The sequence below is a fragment of the Pelodiscus sinensis genome, chromosome 1, assembly GCF_049634645.1.
Source record: "Pelodiscus sinensis isolate JC-2024 chromosome 1, ASM4963464v1, whole genome shotgun sequence".
In the NCBI taxonomy this organism is placed as follows: domain Eukaryota; kingdom Metazoa; phylum Chordata; order Testudines; family Trionychidae; genus Pelodiscus; species Pelodiscus sinensis.
Window position 1 is genome coordinate 287,495,219 of NC_134711.1, and position 19,220 is coordinate 287,514,438.

The 19,220-nt window shown below is 40.5% G+C and overlaps 1 protein-coding gene across 9 annotated transcripts in view; it reads right to left on the reverse strand.

Annotated features, from left to right (window-relative positions):
• The window catches only part of ZC3H13 (zinc finger CCCH-type containing 13), a 66,114-nt gene that overhangs the window by 26,897 nt on the left and 19,997 nt on the right, over positions 1-19,220 (reverse strand). For 7 of the 9 annotated variants that reach the window (XM_075919014.1, XM_075919012.1, XM_075919011.1 and 4 more), the window contains 6 exons: positions 11,041-11,149; positions 8,743-8,882; positions 7,748-7,905; positions 6,085-6,282; positions 2,616-2,789; positions 1,736-2,046 (listed from right to left, as the gene is read on the reverse strand). In XM_075919014.1, coding sequence (XP_075775129.1) covers positions 1,736-2,046; positions 2,616-2,789; positions 6,085-6,282; positions 7,748-7,905; positions 8,743-8,882; positions 11,041-11,149 — 1,090 coding nt within the window. The remainder of the gene's footprint in view (positions 1-1,735; positions 2,047-2,615; positions 2,790-6,084; positions 6,283-7,747; positions 7,906-8,742; positions 8,883-11,040; positions 11,150-19,220) is intronic. The other 2 variants (XM_075919015.1, XM_075919018.1) reach the window with 1 other exon arrangement.

Genomic DNA, 19,220 nt, shown 5'->3' on the forward strand with positions numbered 1-19,220 from the left:
TTTAAATGTGATATTCAGCTTGCAATATTAGAGTCTAACAATGCAAAGTAAAAAGCATATAAAATGATGCAATCACATTAGATTTCTTACACAAAAAGCCTATGGAGAGAGATTTACAAAGGCATAATGTGGAGCTGGGTGCCTAGATACTCTTGCTGCCTTAGAAAAATCTCTCCCATGGATGTCAATCTGTGACTTACTAATTATCACATTTCATTGAGATTAAATATATTCAATGACTTCAAAACATAATATTGGGACCAGCATATTACTTTATAGAGTACTGTGTTCAAATGCTTTACTTGAAAAGGTAATTTCCCTTTTCAATTCCTTTTCTACCCGACAACGTGCTTAAAGTGTATTTATACTGTCGTCTTTGTTAAGTTCTCTTTCTACTAAACCCTGATTTTTAAAATATTTATTTATTCACAATATGTTTGTTATAAATACAGCAGAACTTTTATCTGATCTAACTGGGACCAGAGCCAGATCGGATAATCGAAAATTCAGATAACCTGGAATAGGGATGTGGTCAACAAGTGACTTGACTAGTCGATTACCATTCCACTTGCTCCCTTTATCAAAGAGAGGCAGCAAGGGAGGAGCAGAAGCCGGTGCTGAGGGGAGCCTGCTTAAAAGCCAGTTCCCCCCAGCACTGTCTTTGGGGGAAGAGGGACAAGGGCGCAGCACGGAACTGGTGGTGCTTCCGCCTTTGAGATGTAGCAAGAGCGGGGCTCTTGGTACATTTTAAAAGCCGAAGCACCGCAGAAGCAGGGGATGGGGGGCCCCGTGCTCCCCACGGCACTTCCGCTTTTGAAATGTAGCTATAGCCAACTGGTCTCTTGCTACAATTCCAAGGCGGAGGTGCCCTTATGGACTAAACAAATAGTTTTTGCAAACTGCATCGACTCTTCGATTAGTTGATTAATCTAAATTGAACATCCTTAACCTGGAGAGTGGGAAAGCATGAGATTGCAACACCATCTAGTGGCCACTGGTGAGATTGCCTGTTTCTGGATCAGTGCATGGTGGTTAATGAGTTAAAGCAAGAAAATAATGAAAAGTCAGATAGATGGGGCTCCACTGTATTGTCTTAGAGTTGATATATAAATCTTGACATACATTCTCTTTGTAGGTTTGGGAACATTGATAAAAATGCCATTATTACTCAGCAGACTTAACTGGTTATATGGCAGAACGAATGCTATAGTCTTTCTTTACACTCAGCTAACTAAAAATTGGAGTCAGAGAGGATGGTATGATATACTTTGGCTCTTCCTGGAGAAAAAGAAGGACAGTCAGTTAAACTCTGGAGTTTTCTCTCAGTTGATCCACTGGCAAGCATTTGGCATCTTGACAGAAGACCACTATCCTACTGTGAGTGGCTCAGCCACTCCCAAATACTGGAAAGAGTGGTTAGATACTAAAGAGAAAAAATGCGAAGGCCATACTGAAGTTTAACACACTATCATAGCAATGAGACCTAGTACAGTGAAAGAGACCTTGCCTGCTCTATCATTCTTGTTAACGTTTCACCCTTTTGCCCTAGCCCCAGTACAATGGAAACAGGAGTGCTAGCATAGTGTCTGCTGGCATGTTAACTAATGTGTTGTCTAACTGCTTGGAGCACATCTGAATGACCAAATGATTAAAATCATCAGGTTTTCAAATTGTCAGCTAACTATACTTCAGGGGCAATGTAAAATAATTCTGAAAAGCATATACTCGTTCATACCATCCCTCCTTTCATGCCGTCTATCATGGGATTGTGAAGTTCGGTCACGATCATGCCTCCCCTTCTCTCTTCCTGGGGATCGATGTCTTGAAGGACTTCGCTTCCTCTGAGGAGAGGATGAAGAGCGCGGGGGATAGGGAGAGGAAGAACGTCTCACAGATGGGGAAGCTGTCCTTTGATAGGCTGGAGAAGGAGATCTTTTGCGACGGGGAGAAGGAGAATGTCTTTGAACAGATGAGCCTGATTGTGATGAAGAGGAGTGATGTCTCGATGATATGGGAGAGTGATGCTGACCTGGTGGGGAAGCAGACCTACAAAACACATTAAAATAGACACCACATGAAATGTTTTATAATACTATAAAAATAAATAAATTAACCCTCAAAAAAATCAATTAGAAAGTAAAATTTCTATAATCTCCACCTGCTAGCCATCTACTGGAAAACAAAATCCATACCATTTCTAAAAATATATAAACTGCTCCTCTCTCCCATGCATATTTACTGGCTTCTTAATTTCTGTTTATGTAGTTTTTTGTTAGATGCCAAATCTTTGCTTAAGACAATTTACACCCCAATCCTGCAAACGCTTATGCATGTACATAACTTTACTCACCTGAATAACCACATCGAAATCATCAGAACTATTTATCTCCTTAAAGTTATGTAGCTGAGAGGATCAGGTATTCACAGCTAACATGTTAACAGAAGATTATTCTTTAATATTGCTACTTGGGTAAATAATTCTGTATCAAAAGGCTCACACTTTTGGAAAGAACACTGATATCATGTGATCTCACCGAAGAGAAAATGACTTGGTAAGGTGGCATGCAAGTTTTTAATTGTTCAGGAAAATAAGAACTATGTTATTGACTCTGCACCTGCGAGAAGGTGAGAAAGTATGCTTATGGGTCGTTGACTTGGCTGGAGCTCGGGAGGTTTGTCTTCTCCTTGAAGCAGGAGGTGAATATTCTCTGGAAGGAGAGGAATTACTGCCAGAATGATCCGCAGGACTAGGAGAACGCTTCTGTCTATGGGAGCCTTCTGAAAGATCTCTAGAAACATGCAAATAGTAGCTTGTTCAGCATGCTCAATATGATGCAGAACATCTCCAATCAAATAAAATCAACTTCAAGACCATACCTGTAGTACAGGATCAAGAGTTACTTCTGGTAGAATAATTTGTTCATCATATATGAAATTACCGTCATCATATAGTGTTCGAGAATCTAACAGCTACACCAGGGGTCGGCAACCTTTCAGAAGTGGCGTGCCGAGATTTAACTTATTTACTTCTATTTACAGTTCTGCATGCCACGGATACTTTTTAAAGTCAATAATAGCCCTACTTACATTTTAGCAGCTTCATTAATAAATTAAGATGCAGATCTTACCATTTAGAATGATCCCTTGGCCTTGCTGAGTTCTCCGATCTCAGGCCCATACTTTGATACTTCAAGCAACACACAAACCTCCGTCTCCAGCGCTGCTCCGCCAGTGATGATGGCAGAACAGCAGCAGCCTGATTCCCTGCTGCAGCAGCTGTCACTGCCGTAGCAGCTCCCCGGCACTCCCATACGACACTGCAGCCCCAAGTCCAGCCCCAGCAGCCGCCCCGTGGCCTGTCCCAGGAGCAGCTACCATTCAGTCCTAACCCAGTTCCAGCACTTCCCCAGGGCTGAAGCTGGGGCCATTGCCATGTGGTGACTTCCCAGCTGTCCTGGGTGGCAGTCCCGTGCCAGCCCCAGAGGTGCTGTTCCCGCAGCCACGCAATCCCAGAGGCCAACACTATCACTGCCGCAGCCACGCAGACCCAGCGGCGCTGCTACCGGGGCCAGGCGGTCCTGGGCCAGCCCCAGAGGAGCCGCTGCTGAGGCCATGCAGTCCCAGGCCAACCCCGGAGGCCAGAGAAGCAGCTGCAGAGGCCATGCTGTTCCAGACCAGCCCTGAACAAGCTGCTGCCTCAGCCACAGTGCTACCCCTTACTGACATCAGGCATGGTGCAGCCTAACCTGCTGAGCTCCCTGCATGCCTCTCAAAATCAGCTTGCTTGCCATTTACAGCACAGCACACGTGCAAAAGGTTGCCGACCTCTGATCTACACAATCTACAAACTAGTTTGGTTCCAGAAGATCCTATTTAATATATTGTTCATATACCATGAAGACGAAGCCTGAGTCCTTTATATTACGTGTAATTTTTTTAAGCAGCTACACATCAATACGAACAAGGAATTTATTGTTTTTGTTGTTTTAATTTCACGATTTCTGTAAAAATCAGAACTTTAATACAAAAAAGTTCAGACTAGAGATGTGAATGGTTAACTAGTAAGCATCACCCTTAATGGTCACCTGGGAGCAACTTCCTACCCATGGCCTGCCCCGCTGGCAGCATGAGGCTGGAAGCAGCTGGGCTGAAGCAGCCCCTACCCATGGTGCGAGGGGCCACCCCAGCCTGGCCATCGCAGGGGGAGGGAGAGCCCCTCCAGTCTAGAAGGCTGGAGCAGCCTTCCTGCCCGCATTTAATCAGCCAGTTAGACTTAACATTTAATAGATTAACTAATTAAATGGGATTTTACATCCTTAGCTCAGACACACTTTCAAACCTTAATGATGACTTTGGGAAGGAAGAAAAGGACTGCTGGTACCCTGAACTGCCATTTGGCTTACTGAAGGGCCAGGAGGATTTCCAGTATTTGTTTTCAATATTAAAGGAACTTAAAATTCAAACAAAGGTCACTGACATTTTTATAATACACTGCAGCCATTACCATGGAAGTACCTGCTGATATTATGGTACCATGCACACACAGGCTGCCACATATGCTCCGTATTACTGCTTGTAACCTTCTGTCGCTAATTACAAAAAGGGCCATGACACCGCCTCAGATTTAAGCACATTTCTGAGTCTCTTTACTTGATCAGCTCACCACAGAAGGTAAAGGTCTTTCTAAATTCCTCAGTGGTCACAACGTACAGGTTGCACTTCTTTGGGACTCTCTGGTCCAACAGGAGCATGGATGTTCCAGGATCAGAGAGTCCTGCTGTGCTTGGGGGGGGAGGAGGGGACGTAGGGGAGGGGGTAGGAGGGAGGGCCGGGAACCCAACACATTGGGGAGTGGGGTGGGATGGAACAGGAGGCTGACCCGATGTGAGGGGAGGGAAGAGGGGTCCTGGTGCACAGCCCAGCTGGGATGCCTAGGGTCAGGAAACCCAGCACGCAGCTCAGCTGGGCGGGGGGAGGGGGGGAAGCCAGTGTATGGCTTAGCTGGGCTGGGGGGCAGGGGGGTTGGCAGTAAGAAGGGCTGGGAAGCCTGGCGCATGACCCAGCTGGGCTGCCTGGAGAAGCCAGGAGGGGAAGCCCAGTGGGACAGCAGCACAGGAAGTGGGGCTGGCAGCAGGTGGGCCAGAAATTACCTCCTCTGGTCTAGCGAAATCCCTCATCTGGGAACAGTCAGGTTCCGAGTGCGCCAAACCAGGGAAGTCCAATCTGTACTAGCAAACTGCCCATTATGCGTGTGTGTACATGTCCTACCTTCCTCGGGTGGATGTATTGGATTTGGGGGAGGTAAGCTGGGCAGGTAGAAGAGTGAATACATTGAAGCACCTTTGTATGGCGGGAGGGATAGCTCAGTGGTTTGAGCATTGGCCTGCTAAACCCAGGGTTGTGAGTTCAATCCTTGAGAAGGCGATTTGGGGCAAAAATTTGTCAGGGATGGTACTTGGTCCTGCTGTGAAGGCAGGGGACTGGACTGGATGGCCTTTCAAGGTCCCTTCCAGTTCTAGGAGATAGGCAATCTCTATTAATGTAAGCATCCCAAAAGGCAGGAACTTTAAAGAAGCTATTTTTGAAAAAACAGCATTTCTAAAACATTTGATTTATTAAATGAGGCATTAGAAAGAGGGTAATGCTCCTAACAGCCAACTGGCAGAACAACAGTGTTTTCTCTTCACAGGTGCTCTGAGCTGATATGCTGAAGAAGTGAAGTAATGTATCTCTACAAGGGGAAGTTCATGATGTAATGGAAAAGTTATGGCGTTAGAATGAAAATATAAGGATCCCTGACTGGATCACCAGTCCAAGTTTTACTCACTGATGGAGAACACAACAGTTGTTTCAGAAAGGAATCTCAATGAGTTATTTTTAGTAAAGAGACAACTCTATTAGCTGTAGTTTATTAGTCCACTATACGTTAAATTCATATTTAATGAATTCAGAAAGAGTTGGCAGAAATTCAAATAGAAATCCCTTTCTATTTAGTGCAATATGAACTAAAAGTTTAACAGAAATGTAGACAATCTAAACAATGTTATATTAATACTAAAAACCTAGTAACACAATAGAACTCACCTCGGTTTCTCTTTTTTCTCCTTATGTCTTTCAAAGTCACGTCCTCTCTCTTTTCCCTCTCTCGTTTTTTCTTCTAAACGCTCTTTTGGTTTATGTTTTTCTTTATGCTTTTTCCCTAGAGGAGTCTCCTCTTGTACTGGAGGTGGAGGACTAGGAGTACGAGGACCCTTTTTTTTACTCTGGATGCTTTTGGAACTCCTAAATGTATCAAAATTCCAGAGAAAAGCTATTTAAAGACTAAAATATTGTACTTAATTTCTCTGATACTAGCAGCACCAGTGTACAGAGTCAAGTGCTTTGCACCTTTTTGTATATGCAGCTATACTTTACTGAATGGCGAATACAAAGAAAAATTAATGTCAAGCTCTTTTTTGAAGTTTCTCATGCCTACTTGAATTAATAACCCTTATTTCTGAATCAGGCTTGCAAAATTAGGAACTGCTCCCAAATGTGTGACTACAGCTTCCAAAGTTGCAATGCCCTTGTAAAACTGCATGCGTCAAAACTCCAAAATCCTTTATATCTTATTGAGAGGAAACTGAGTAGAGAACATCAATGCAAAATACATTGTAAGATCATTGCCTCAAATGTTAAAGCATTGGGGACAGGATCACTCATTCTTTGTATGTAAAGCATCCTGCCCTATTTTCAGGAGCTTTCTGAATACATATTGAACATTTTGTTTCCACCATGAATTACAAGAAAAGTAAAAACAACAATGAAGTAGTTTTTACCCACAAAAGCTTGTGCCCAAATAAATCTGTTAGTCTTCAAGGTGTCACAGGACTCCTCGTTGTTTTTGCAGATATAAACTAACACAGCTACCTCTCCAAAGAAATTTAAAGATTTATTTATACCCACCTGTATTTTTCATGTCAGTCACAAACAAACATATTAGTACCTATATGCCACTGCATGTTAAAGCACTGTAACAAGCAACCCCTTTATACCAAAACCTAACATTTAACATTATTTTCCCCCTATTTAAGCATCACTTGCTTCAAAGGTGATTTGCTTGGAAAATATAGGTGCATGTTCTTGTATTGGGGTTGTAATTTTCCTCTCAGCTAATAGAGCTAAACACTGATTCCCAGGTTCTAAAGTCAGCAAGATCTTTTTAGTGGATTGATATTTTGTGGAAAGAAGCCCAGTTGTAACTGCCTGTGATTTTGCCTACTTCATCCCATCTCTTGTCTTCTGATCCCCGAGCTATAACACTCCATGTCTCTCCTGAACTTAGAAGGCCAAGCAGTATCTCTTGTATAGGAATATGTTGAGCCAGTAGAACACCTGACTGACCAAACTGCAAAATTTCAATTCTAGCCTAGATTAACTTGCATTTAATATATAACACCACTGAACAAATGCAAATTTATTTCTATTTAGATTTCTCCAGTGCATATTTCAGGCTCTAGACAACCCACATCATTTAAAAAAAACAACACAATGCAAAATCTATAAGTTAATAAAATCAATGGAGACATATATACGCTGGCTTGTCCCATGTATTTTTGTGAACTCTAAAAATCTAGTTTTGATACTGGTACATTGAATCCATTCCTTAAGGTACCTCAATGAAAATGAGTATCTATATCCATTGATCAGCACACTGTACTGACGCACATTATGGGAGGCAATCAGGGTGGTATGTTTTTCTACTTACCTCTGCTGGTCCAACAGCGGTGAAGACATTGTAGAAACCTTCTTCTCTTTCTTATTAACTGAAGACAAAGATTTGGGACTTGATCTTCGTTTTGGAGATTTAGACTTTCTTGGTGAAGGAGATGGTGATAATTTAGATCTAACTACCTCTGGAGAAATCTTGGATAAAGAAAAAATTTCAACTAAAACCAAAAACTCATGTGCTCTGTATATATCCTGAACAAAAAGTCTACGCTAATATTATTCAAACTTTAAATAGTAATAATCACTTATATCTGCCTCAGATATACTAAGCACATATTTTTGCAGAAGTAGCTAATTACATTAGTATTAAAATATCTTAAAATAAAACCAATCTTAAAGAAATAGCTGCACAAATGACTTATTATGCAATTAAATAACATCTAATCGATCATCATAGTTAATATCCACAAAATGGTTCTAATTAGCACTCAAGTTAATCTGAAAAACTGTACTCCAATAAAACTTACTTATAGCACAAATGCTGGCTCTTTGTGTCTCCCACCAAAAACAGGCATATTCTTTCCAGTTATAAACCACCCCCCCCCCCCCAAGATTATGTCTAATAGAAGCCAGTGCAACATGAATAGGGGGAGAGGGGTGTTAGCTTCAGTAGATAAAACCATACACACTGAAGCACAGAAATAAATTCACAGCTCCTAAACTGCAATGTGGACAGACATAGAGAAGACCTCTCTCAGGTGTACTTCACAGGTTTGGGGACAGCCAGTTTGAGAGTTTCACCATTTGTGCCCCAAAACTTCCTCTCCTATCTGCCTCCTTGTCCCTGCCTACACAGAAAGGCTAGCCAGCATATAGCCCTACATTTGTAAAGTTATGCATGACAGTAATTCATCATTTGCCCCATGGCAGCACATAGAGGCTCCAGTCATGAAGCAAGCAATTAAGATTCTAAGGACCTAAAATGGCTGTTGATTAGTTATAAGAACGCATGGTTATTTTCAAGATACAAACCTCCTTTTTAATGACTATTTCCTCTCGTTTCTCCATGTTTTCCTGTTCCAGCTTCATGAGTTCTCTCTGAATCTTTTGACGTTTCATTTCCAAAGACAGCTCATGGTCATAATCATAATTAACTTCTCCATTATCAGAGTCTTTATTTTAAAAAGATGACAGGCAATATATGAAATAAGTGGTCTTAAATAGACTTCTCAAAAAAACAGAACAAAACACATCACTGTCCTGAGTGATTTATTTATGCAGATTTAATTTTCTAAGGCCACATCTCTATTTGCCACGCTGGAGATTGATATTCTGGCATTCGATTTAGTGGGTCTAGTAAGCTCTAGAAAGCTCTCTCTCTGGTACGCGCTGGTACTCCTTGCAATTGCAAGGAGTAAGGCAGGGGTCTCCAAACTACGGCCCGCGGGCCGGATGCGGCCCGTGAGGCCCTCTCATCTGGCCCGTGGAGACCTTTTTGTCTACGGAAAAAAAATTACGGAAATTTACGTGTATCCTGCCAAGATCAGCCGCCGCTTACGTGGACGTTATGTTTTTACCAAATTAAAATAGAGGCACGCAGTAGTGCGTTATGTTTTCCAACTAAGGGCTGGAAGTCATTGAGTTGCGAGCAAATGACCTCCTTAGGGACAAGTTCAAAATAGGACTGGTGGGTTTTTACCAGTTTTTGCCCAAGGAAGACTTTCCTAATGTCAAAACTTTTGCATCAAGGTACCTTTCAATCTTTGGAACAACATACCTGTATGAACAAACATTTTCAAGAATGAAATACGTGAAGAACAATTTGAGAACAAACTTGTCCGATGATAATCTCAGGTCACTGTTGATGTTAGGGACAACAAATCTAAAGCCAGAAATGTCTGCTATTTTGGCATCCAGGAAACAATTTCACCATTCACACTAATACAGGTGTTCATGTGTAGTGTATCAATGTGTTATTAAATAATAACTGAATAAAATAATATTAAATAAATAATTAAAAACAACATCCATGTTTTGATTGTTTTTTATTTGGACCTCAAGTGTGTAGTCGGCCCCCGAACTGCTGTTTGATAGTTAATGCGGCCCTCGGGCTGAAAAGTTTGGAGACCCCTGGAGTAAGGGAAGCCAATGGGAGCATTTGCTCCTGTCGACCTCCCACTGTGAAGACAGTGCCAAGCTCGGCTTAAAGTATGTCGACTCTAGCTACATTATTTACGTAGCTGGGGTTGTGTACCTTAAGTCGACCTTCTGGGTCTAGTGTAAACCAGGCCTTAGATTTAGATAATAAGCACTTTGTGGCAGGCAGCTCTTGGCAAATACACATCATAATATTCAACTACTCAAAATAGCATGAGATATTTTCACTTAACTTCCCTGGAAACTAGGATACCACACAGTAGGTCAGAACAAGTCAATTGTCTTTAACAAAGGTAAATGGAACAATCAGGGGGGTGGGAGGGTTAGATAACCACTTCTGTCTCAATCCAAAAAAACAGTGGATACAAAAACAGTTGTGGCTGTTTAATAGTTGATCAGTGAAATTAGGTATGTATACCGCATATGTTTTTGCTGGACTTGAACCACTGATTTAGATGTAAAAGGCCCTGCCTATCAGCAGCTGAGAGGCAATTTCTTTTTGCTTAAGTACAGATCAAGCAATTCTATGACTAGTGTCTCATTCATTAAGTTTCAAAACAGATTGGAAAAGAGGGAAGACCATAAAAAAAACTCTAATTTTGCATTATATTTAAACTTGGAAGGATTAGATTTCTAATGGTAGATATCAGTAAATATTGATTTTACAAACCAATCAAATATTCCAATTGATAATTAAAATGTATGGATAGGCAGAGTAAGAAAAATGCTGCTTGAGAACTTAGACATCAATTTAAGGATATTTACTTTGTATATATATGAACTTGTTAGTTTTGTGATTTTAATTGTTATGAAGCTTTTTTTTAAAAATATTAAAGACTGACATTAAATAATTGTCTGACACTTAATTTCCCACAACTGTAAATATTTAAATAGAAATAATTTTAAAATACTTAAATATAAATTCATATCTACTGAAATTATAGAAAAGATAAAATTCTGCCAACCCCAATTATATGACTTGGTCCAAATCCAACTACTAAATTTATTCCTTGTCTACAGATAAATTGAAAGAGTCCTTGTTCATCAATCATTTATGATCAGTCAACATAGCAATTCACTGGTAAGGACAAAACTTTCTATAAACTCACAATATTCCAAATACTATAAGTTATTAAACAAATTAAACCAAAAGTCTTCTTGAATTCAATTTACCTTCTCTATTAGTTTCCCAGTCTCCATTTTCCTCTTCACTTTCTGGAGTCCTCTCCTTTGTAATTTTGATGTCTTCTTTCTCTCTGTGCCTTCCCCGTGAAGACTCTTTCTACAGGAAAAAAAATGGTGGATTAGAGTAACAACTTTTTTAAACAGAAGCCTGCAGAAATAGGTACATTTTGCACAGTATTTTGTGCTTTATAGAAAGAATTATACTAATTGTTTTCTTCAGTTTGATTAGTGTAAATATCTTCTCAGCTAAGGAGCATTTCCACTGGGAAAATAGTCTAATGTAATTTCATGTAGTCAGTGGGTAGGGAGAAAAAACATTTATACAGGTAAGTCAATATTGGCCAAGACTTGGCTGGGAAACACACAAAGAAAGTGATATTTACAATGGAGACTGAATGGAGACAGTTTTAGAGAACAGAAATTTTTATGAGAAATTTAGTGAATATTCAAAAGTATTATTAGAACAGCTAGGGGAAGGGTATTATAATTTTAAGTGAGAATGGTTATGTGCAATTTACAATTCAGCTCCTGAGGACTGAACTGACAATGAATAACTGCCAGTCCTTTGGGTGTGTGTCTACACTGCACTGTAGCTCAAAATAAGATACACAATTTGCATAGCTCAAATTGTGTATCTTATTTTGATCTTATTTCAGAATAACTCGTTATTCCGAAACATCCCTTACTCCTTGTGGAATGAGGCTTAGAGGGACATCGGAATAGCCTGAGATAAAAGGCTTGCTGCTGTTAAGCCGTAGGATAGGTATTTCAGGATCCTCTGGTATCTTGAAATAGCACTGCTATTGTGTAGACGTAGCCTTAAAGGCCAAAGCCTGTGACAAGTACCAAGAAGTCCTGTGTGGAGGTGGGATGGGGAATTAAAAACATAGGCTAAAGTTTTGCTGACAGTTTTACATCTGAATTAGGTATTTTACTGGCTTAAACAAATTAAGCTCTATTTACTTTAAGGGCACAAAACTCCATGGATCCACAAAGAAAACAGAGATCAATCTTACAGAAAATAAAATCACCAGAAAGACAGCTCGCCTTATGCTGCTCCTTTCTGCTCACCCAATCCAAGTGGTGCAGCTCACTGACATCTGCTCTAATTAGATCTCCTTACGCACACTTTACAGAGGACTAGAAGATCTTGATGAAGCCTTTATTAACTACTGTATCAATATTTGCTAAGAAAGCTGCTGGTGCTCAAATGGACCATGCCACGCAGAGCAGTATTTTCACAAGTTCCATACTACAATATTTAAATTTGAAGATCTCATGAAGTGTGTGTGTTTGTTTTCTTTTGGGGTGGGAGGCAGATGAGAGGTATAATGCAGATCTATCACTTTCTCTCTGCCTCACCTCCTGCAAACTGTGCTGCCTATTCTGTTTCTTTTTATGGTCTTCATTTCAGACCTATAGAGCTCTTATATAGTCACAAGAAACCAACTAGGATCTTTACTTCTCTCTATTGGCAGCTTGATCTGGGTTTGATTTCAGACTTCAATAAACTTAGAACTACAAGTAATGAAACAAGATCACACTGTGGATAATCACTCCCAACTGAACAAAATTACATTCCTTGGTTTTTGCATTAATAGTTTTAAATGTTTCAAGTAAGATTTTCATAGCTTTCAAGGCCAGAGGAACCATTATGATCTAGTGTGGCCTCCTGTATATAACACAGGCTTCCCCAAAATAATTCCCAAAGAACATCGTCTAGAAAAATGTCTTTTCTTTTAAAAAATGTACTATCGTTTAAAAATAGTGTGAATTGGCAAGCAATTTCTGAAATAAATGCACAGCTATCTGAATTTTTTTTTGATGGACTATTCAAAAGTTAACTGAAATGCTTTCTTCAATGTTATACACATTTTTCAGACAAACTTTTAAATATATCAAAGGCAATTTTTAAGAACTAAACTGGTCAAATTTAATTAAAAGTAGCATGTGTTATATGAAGAGTTTGTTTTTGGTTTGGTTCCATTTCTTCTATTTATAGCTGGATATCTCAAAAATGGTGGGCAATATTGAAAATATACAAATTAGGCACAAATTTGCATATCTTCTTCCAATCCCTTTTTCGGAAGAGGGTTTTTTTTTTTTAAAAGCAGTCTAAACGGAGGTTTTTGTGCAAAAAACCCCCTTTTTCAAAAGAACCCTTAATTCCTCAAAAAATGAGGATTACAGGGTTCTTCAAAAAGGGGGTTTTTGTGCAAAAAACCCAATCTAGACAGCTTCCCCCCCCCCAAAAAAACAAGAAAAGTCTTGGAAGAAGATATGCAAATTCAAACCTAATTTGCATATCTTCTTTCGGAAGCCCCGGGTAGTCTAGACGTAGTCTTATTGTCCTAGTGATACAACCCCACATTCTTGCCAGCTGAGCATCTTACAATAAACGTATCAAGTTTTCAAAAGAAAATGGCACCAGATCTATGGCCAAGTATGGACCATTTCAGCCAAAATACACATTTCTGAAAAACGACAGAGCCCTATTGCAGAAATCTCTTAGCTGTGCAATTCTATGAACAAACACTATTTGTAGCCTTTTTCCTGAGACCACCTTTATTTTCCAAGGTTCTTTTCCCTCTAGTCTGTTGGCACCCAGCTTACAATATTGCCAGCTTACATTTATCATTAATTATTACCAGCTATTTAATTAAGCAATATTAATGGAATGTGATATTTATGCTTCAGTAAAAATGTGACAGCATGCAGTATGGGATTGGGTGCAGGAGAGTATGTGGGATCTGGGAGGGAGTTTGGGTGAAGGACAGCAGTTGTGACCTGGAGTAGGAATGTTAGATATCGGGTAACTGCATAGTCGTGAAACCAAATAAAAACTTTGTGGTTACACAACTATCTGATAGTCCCTGGGTATGGGGCTGGCAGCCAGTGTGCTCCCTGCCATCCTGTGCTGCTGCCTATGTATCAAAGACAGCAGTACAAGGTGGCAGGGGGAGCCAGTCCACAAGGGGAACCAGTTCAAAAACCAGATCCCCACACAGACCAGCTGCCCATAGACAGAGGTTGCTCCGTGGGGAGCTTGGGCCCACCACAGACAGAGGCTGCTTCTTGGCAGCCTCCCTTGCTCTCCTTCTCTCTCCCACCCCACCACCACTGCTGCCTCTGATAGAGGCAGTAGCGCAGGGGGGCAGGTGGCACCATAGAGATGGCATTGGTGGAAACCAGCTTTTAAGCCAGTTTCTCCCAGCACCAGCTTCTGCTCTCCACCCACTTTGCTGCCTCTGATATAGAGGCAAGGGGGACTGGGGATGGAATTTGTGTAGGTTGAGAAGATTAACCAATAAGCCTTGGCTTATCAGTTAAAGGTATAGTCAATTACACACTGACATCCCTAAAACTGGGGTGCAGGATGGGATTCAGGGGTTTGGGTTGTGACCTTGAGCAGGAGGGGGTTATGACCTGGGGTAGGGGATTGTGCTGATGAGTCTAGGAGGCAGTATGGTTGCAGGAGGGAGGATAGAGGGTATGGGTGAGGTATGGGGGGCCTTCCTGAGGCTCCCCACTGTGTCCGTGGGCTGCATTCTGCCCAGCCCTAAGCTAAACATTTACACGACTAAGCTGATTTATGATTATTCTAGTTTAAGAAACATACAGTACACTTGTAATTATGCTTAACAACTTCATCTTTTTAGTTGTCAAAAGAGATCAAAGCTTAGTTAGCGTAGCATTTAAGAAAATCCACTCAACAGATACATTCACAATCGTTGAATGTGTTTTTTCTAAAGAATAGAATTTAAAAATGTAAGTTATGATTTCCCTAATTGGTCCTGGACATCTACTACTTCCATGAGACTTAAAACAAATTTAGTGACAAGTCATCTACTTACTCAATTTAGTTTTATTTCACTCAAAAGCACTGTATTTGTTCCATCAAAGCGTGCACTAGCCTTGCTGGGAAATTACATAACCTTAGTAATGTTGTCCTTGTCCTCCTTTCTTCAACCTTTCTGACAGGGCTGGTACACTCCTCTTTATTTGGTAAACACCTCTGGGCAAAGATAATAACTATATGTGTTTGGAAGGATTTAATACATTTAGGGTGCACTGTAAAACGGTCAAGCCTTTCTGCAGATTATGAAAAACAAAGTGTTTGTTCAGAAAACTGAGGAAAAAACAGAGCCGTTCACAGTGTTTTAAAATATTTATCTTGTAGAACAATTTTATTAATGGAATAAATTAATAGTTCCCTTTCTATTTGGGTTCAGAGGCACAATGGGATCATTCATTATAAAATTTAGTTATTGAAAAAATATTATTCACAAGAGGTACATTTACATATGAAGGGCCTGATTTTGAAGTTAAAAGATTCTTGGTATTTAACCAAGAATAACATCAGGTCTTAAGGGATGAATCCTGCATGGTGTGACATACACTTGGCTCCTAGTTAAAGTGATCAGAGTTGTAGGAGCTCTGCTCCCTCAAAAGAGGTATGCAATACCTCAAAAGTGGACTTATGGTCTGATCTATATGTAGGTCAATTTCCAGTTAAAGTCAATGAAGTTTGCCTGGGTAAGGACTAGAAGATATACTCATAAACCAGCAAAACAGATATTGGGCTAAGAACTAACACTAGTTGAGAGAAATTTCATAGCTCTCCTGCATTCTGCAATTCTTTTATACAAAAAATGTTATGCTCTCCTGACATAGTAATAAGCCTGTCAGTAAATGTGCATAGAACAGTAGTATGAATAGCAACATGTACACAGATTCTAAACCACAGAAGGTTTGGAGTTTAGAACAATTAAGCTTCTACTGATTGTAGCTAGAATCTTTTGGACAAGCACAATACTATTTAGTTTTCATAACGTGTTACATTTCAAAGCATTGAACAAGTACTGATTTATCTTAAAAGCTCCCCAGTGAGGTAGAAAGATACTAACTCTACTCTAAAGAAGCTAATGGAAGACAGAATTAATAACTTTCCCTAGGTCAGCAAACCAATTGTAAAACTGGGATAACAACTCAGGTGCTTTTGTTCTTAGGCCCTTGTTTGCTGCATTTAGACTCCAAGGGCTACGTCTACACTGTAGGCTTCTTGCACAAGAACCTTTTTGTGGAAGAGATTTTCCACAAAAAGTTCTTGCACAAGAGAGCATCCATACTGCATGGACATTCTTGCACAAGAAAGCCGTGATGGCCATTAACAGAATGGCCATCAGAGCACCTGTGCTTTTTCCAATAGGCTGTTATTGCACAAGAAACCCTTGTTTGCTCAAGAGTTATTCCTCTTTCTATGAGAAATAAGCCTTTTTGTGCAAGAGCTCTTGCGCAAAAAGGTGTGTGGATGGCAGAGCCCTCTCTTCTTACAACGTACTGTAAATTTTCTTGTGCAAAAACGTGCTTGTAGTGTGGATGCTCCACGAGTTTTTGTGCAAAAACTCTGCAGTGTAGATGCAGTCTAATGGGGGGGAGGGAGAGGGAAAAGGTGTCTCATTAACATGGTCAGTAACTCCATTCTGGGACTCAGTAAGAAATATGTTACTGCATGCTGGTATTTGTTCTCATCTCAGACACACTGATACGATAGTTATAGACCAAGCATAAGCACATGGATTACATGTACATATGCTTTATATTCCTCCTAATAATCTTGCCTAACCATATGCAAGACCTTCTCTCTCTCTATCTCCCTCAGCTTCATGTTGTCTACTCTTGGAACTGCCTCCTACTATGTGCCCCAAACTATCCATACTCTTCTTGTGTTATTTTGTGGTATTTGCCATTATCAAGAAGCCCCCAGTTGAAAGTTACCTGCTCAAACTCTCATCTGAGCTGCTCAGGTAGTATTACCTGTCTAAATTAGATTGTAAGCACAGGGATCTTTTCTTGTCCAATTATTTGTAAAACATTTTGCATACAGTTACTGCTAAAATAATTCCATACATATATCTAGGAACATAGGAATAGCTACACAAGTTGGACCTCCCTGGTCCGGCACCCTCGGAACCTGACTGGTCCTGGATGAGGGATTTTGCCAGACCAGGGGAGGTCATTTCTGGACCCCTGCTACCAGCCCCCCTGGCCTGGCCTGCTGGCCTCTCAGCCAGTTTCTCCCCTCCTGCTGGCATCACTGCCCTGCTAACCCAGCTGGGCAGCCATCGCTGCCATAGTTTCCGGGTAGCCATGCGTGCCACACGCTAGAGCTCCAGGAACCACAGAGCAGCCACATGCACTGCACTGGAGCTTTGGGACTTGCAGGGCAGTTGTGTGCTGCAGCTCTCAACCCCGCCAGGCAACCACGCACCGGGTCTCCTAACTTTGCTGAGCAGCCCTGCTACCATGTGCTGGGCGGTCTCGTAGTCAACTTGCTGCAGTCAATCCATTCCCCTACCAGCCTCAAAAGGATCCTTGCCACTGACCCTCCACCGGGACTCTCTGGTCCTGAAACATCTGTGCTGGACCATGGATGCTGCCAGACCAGAGAATCCTAAATTAAGAGAGTCTCAACTTGTACTATAAGTACAGTTGTCCACATAGTCCAGTACGCTCTTTCTACAAGTGGCCACAAACTAGGTAGGTCCAAAGAAAATGTAAGAATCCCCCAAATGGGCAAATACAAAATATCCAATCCATATGGGAAGTTTCTTCCTAATTTCAGGCAGTTATTGATTAGCTGAAGCATTAGGATTTATATCCCTTCTAAAAAAGCGTTCCTGTCTAGTCCAGAGCTACTCAACACGCAGCCTGTTTGTCTGCAGCCCACAGTACATTTTGGATTTACGAAGGGCTCAACACGTGGCCCACAGGTGGAAGCCAAAACAAAAAAGTAGTCAATATAATGGTATTCTGTGGATGTATATTTTAGTAGTAAAACCCCTGGATTGTCATTGCTCGTTAAAAGTGCTGTCATATGGGTAGAAATAGAGTAAACATTGCATTTTATTAGTATCAGCTGAACTGACTTAAATGAGGCCTGTGTGTTGTGTAGTCTTGCCTTAATCTTTGTATTCATGCCTGTCAGTGTAAAAGAAGCTATTTGCATATATATATGCAACCAGACTTAAGTTGCAGCCCTCAGCATGTGCTGAGAGTATCATTGTGTCCCCGGGGGCTTCCAAAGTTGAGTAGCCCTGGTCTAGTATTTTTTTATGAAACATACAAAACTCTTGGACTGTGCCTCATAGCAATGAATTCTCCAGCTTATTACATATACTTGTCAGAAACTTCCTTATTTTTAAATGTCATCTTTTAGATTCACTGGAATACGTGGCTAAATTACATTCTCTTTGCCATTCATTATTATATACCCCTTTCGCAACACCGCTTATTTTACTCCATTCTGAACAGTGCCACTCTCACCTCATTGTCCACTTTCCGGACAGCACCATCTTCTATTATATCTTCTTTCAGTTCAGGACCAGAACCAAACAGTTTCAGATGAGGGTGGACTATTAATGTATATCATGGCATTTTCAGAAATATTTTCTATTCCATTACCTATACACCTTAATATCTGTTCGCCGTTTTGACAGTTACTTGCACATTGAACCAATGTTTTCATTGAGCCATCCACAATAATCCCAAGTCTTTTACCTAAGTGGCTGCAAATTACTTTAAAATGCAGTAATGTCAATGAGTGCTTTAAGTTACTCCCTTTAATGATCAGGGCCTTGCATTTATTAACACAATTACATCTGCCTTTGCACTGGCCCAAAATAGCTTCTTTGAGGCATTTCATAGGGGACTTAATCAGCCCTAGTCTTGACCACACTAAATATATTTTTTATTTTCTGCAAGTTGTCTTCTTACTGTTCAACCCTTTCTCCAGAATTTCCTTAGAGCATCCCACTGTGGATTTCTTTCTTTTCTTTTGTATTTTGTCCAGTTTCTAATCATACCTTGACAGTTTAAGCTTTCTTAAAGAAACTAGGTAGCCTTTTTTGAAACACAAGTCCAATTTAGCCACTTTAGCCACTATTTTGTGGACAAAGATTTAATTCTAGTAGAATAAAGAAGCACAATTTCAATATATAAGAGCTATACTCATTTTCCTTACCATATCACATTCCAAAAAGTGTTTTTTAAACAATCATTATTTCAAAACAAAAATTCACTTTTTTCCCCTTAAGAGATGAAATTGAGAATCAAAACCAAGAACCAGCTGATACCATCAAGTCCCTCGGAACACTAGTTGTTATAAG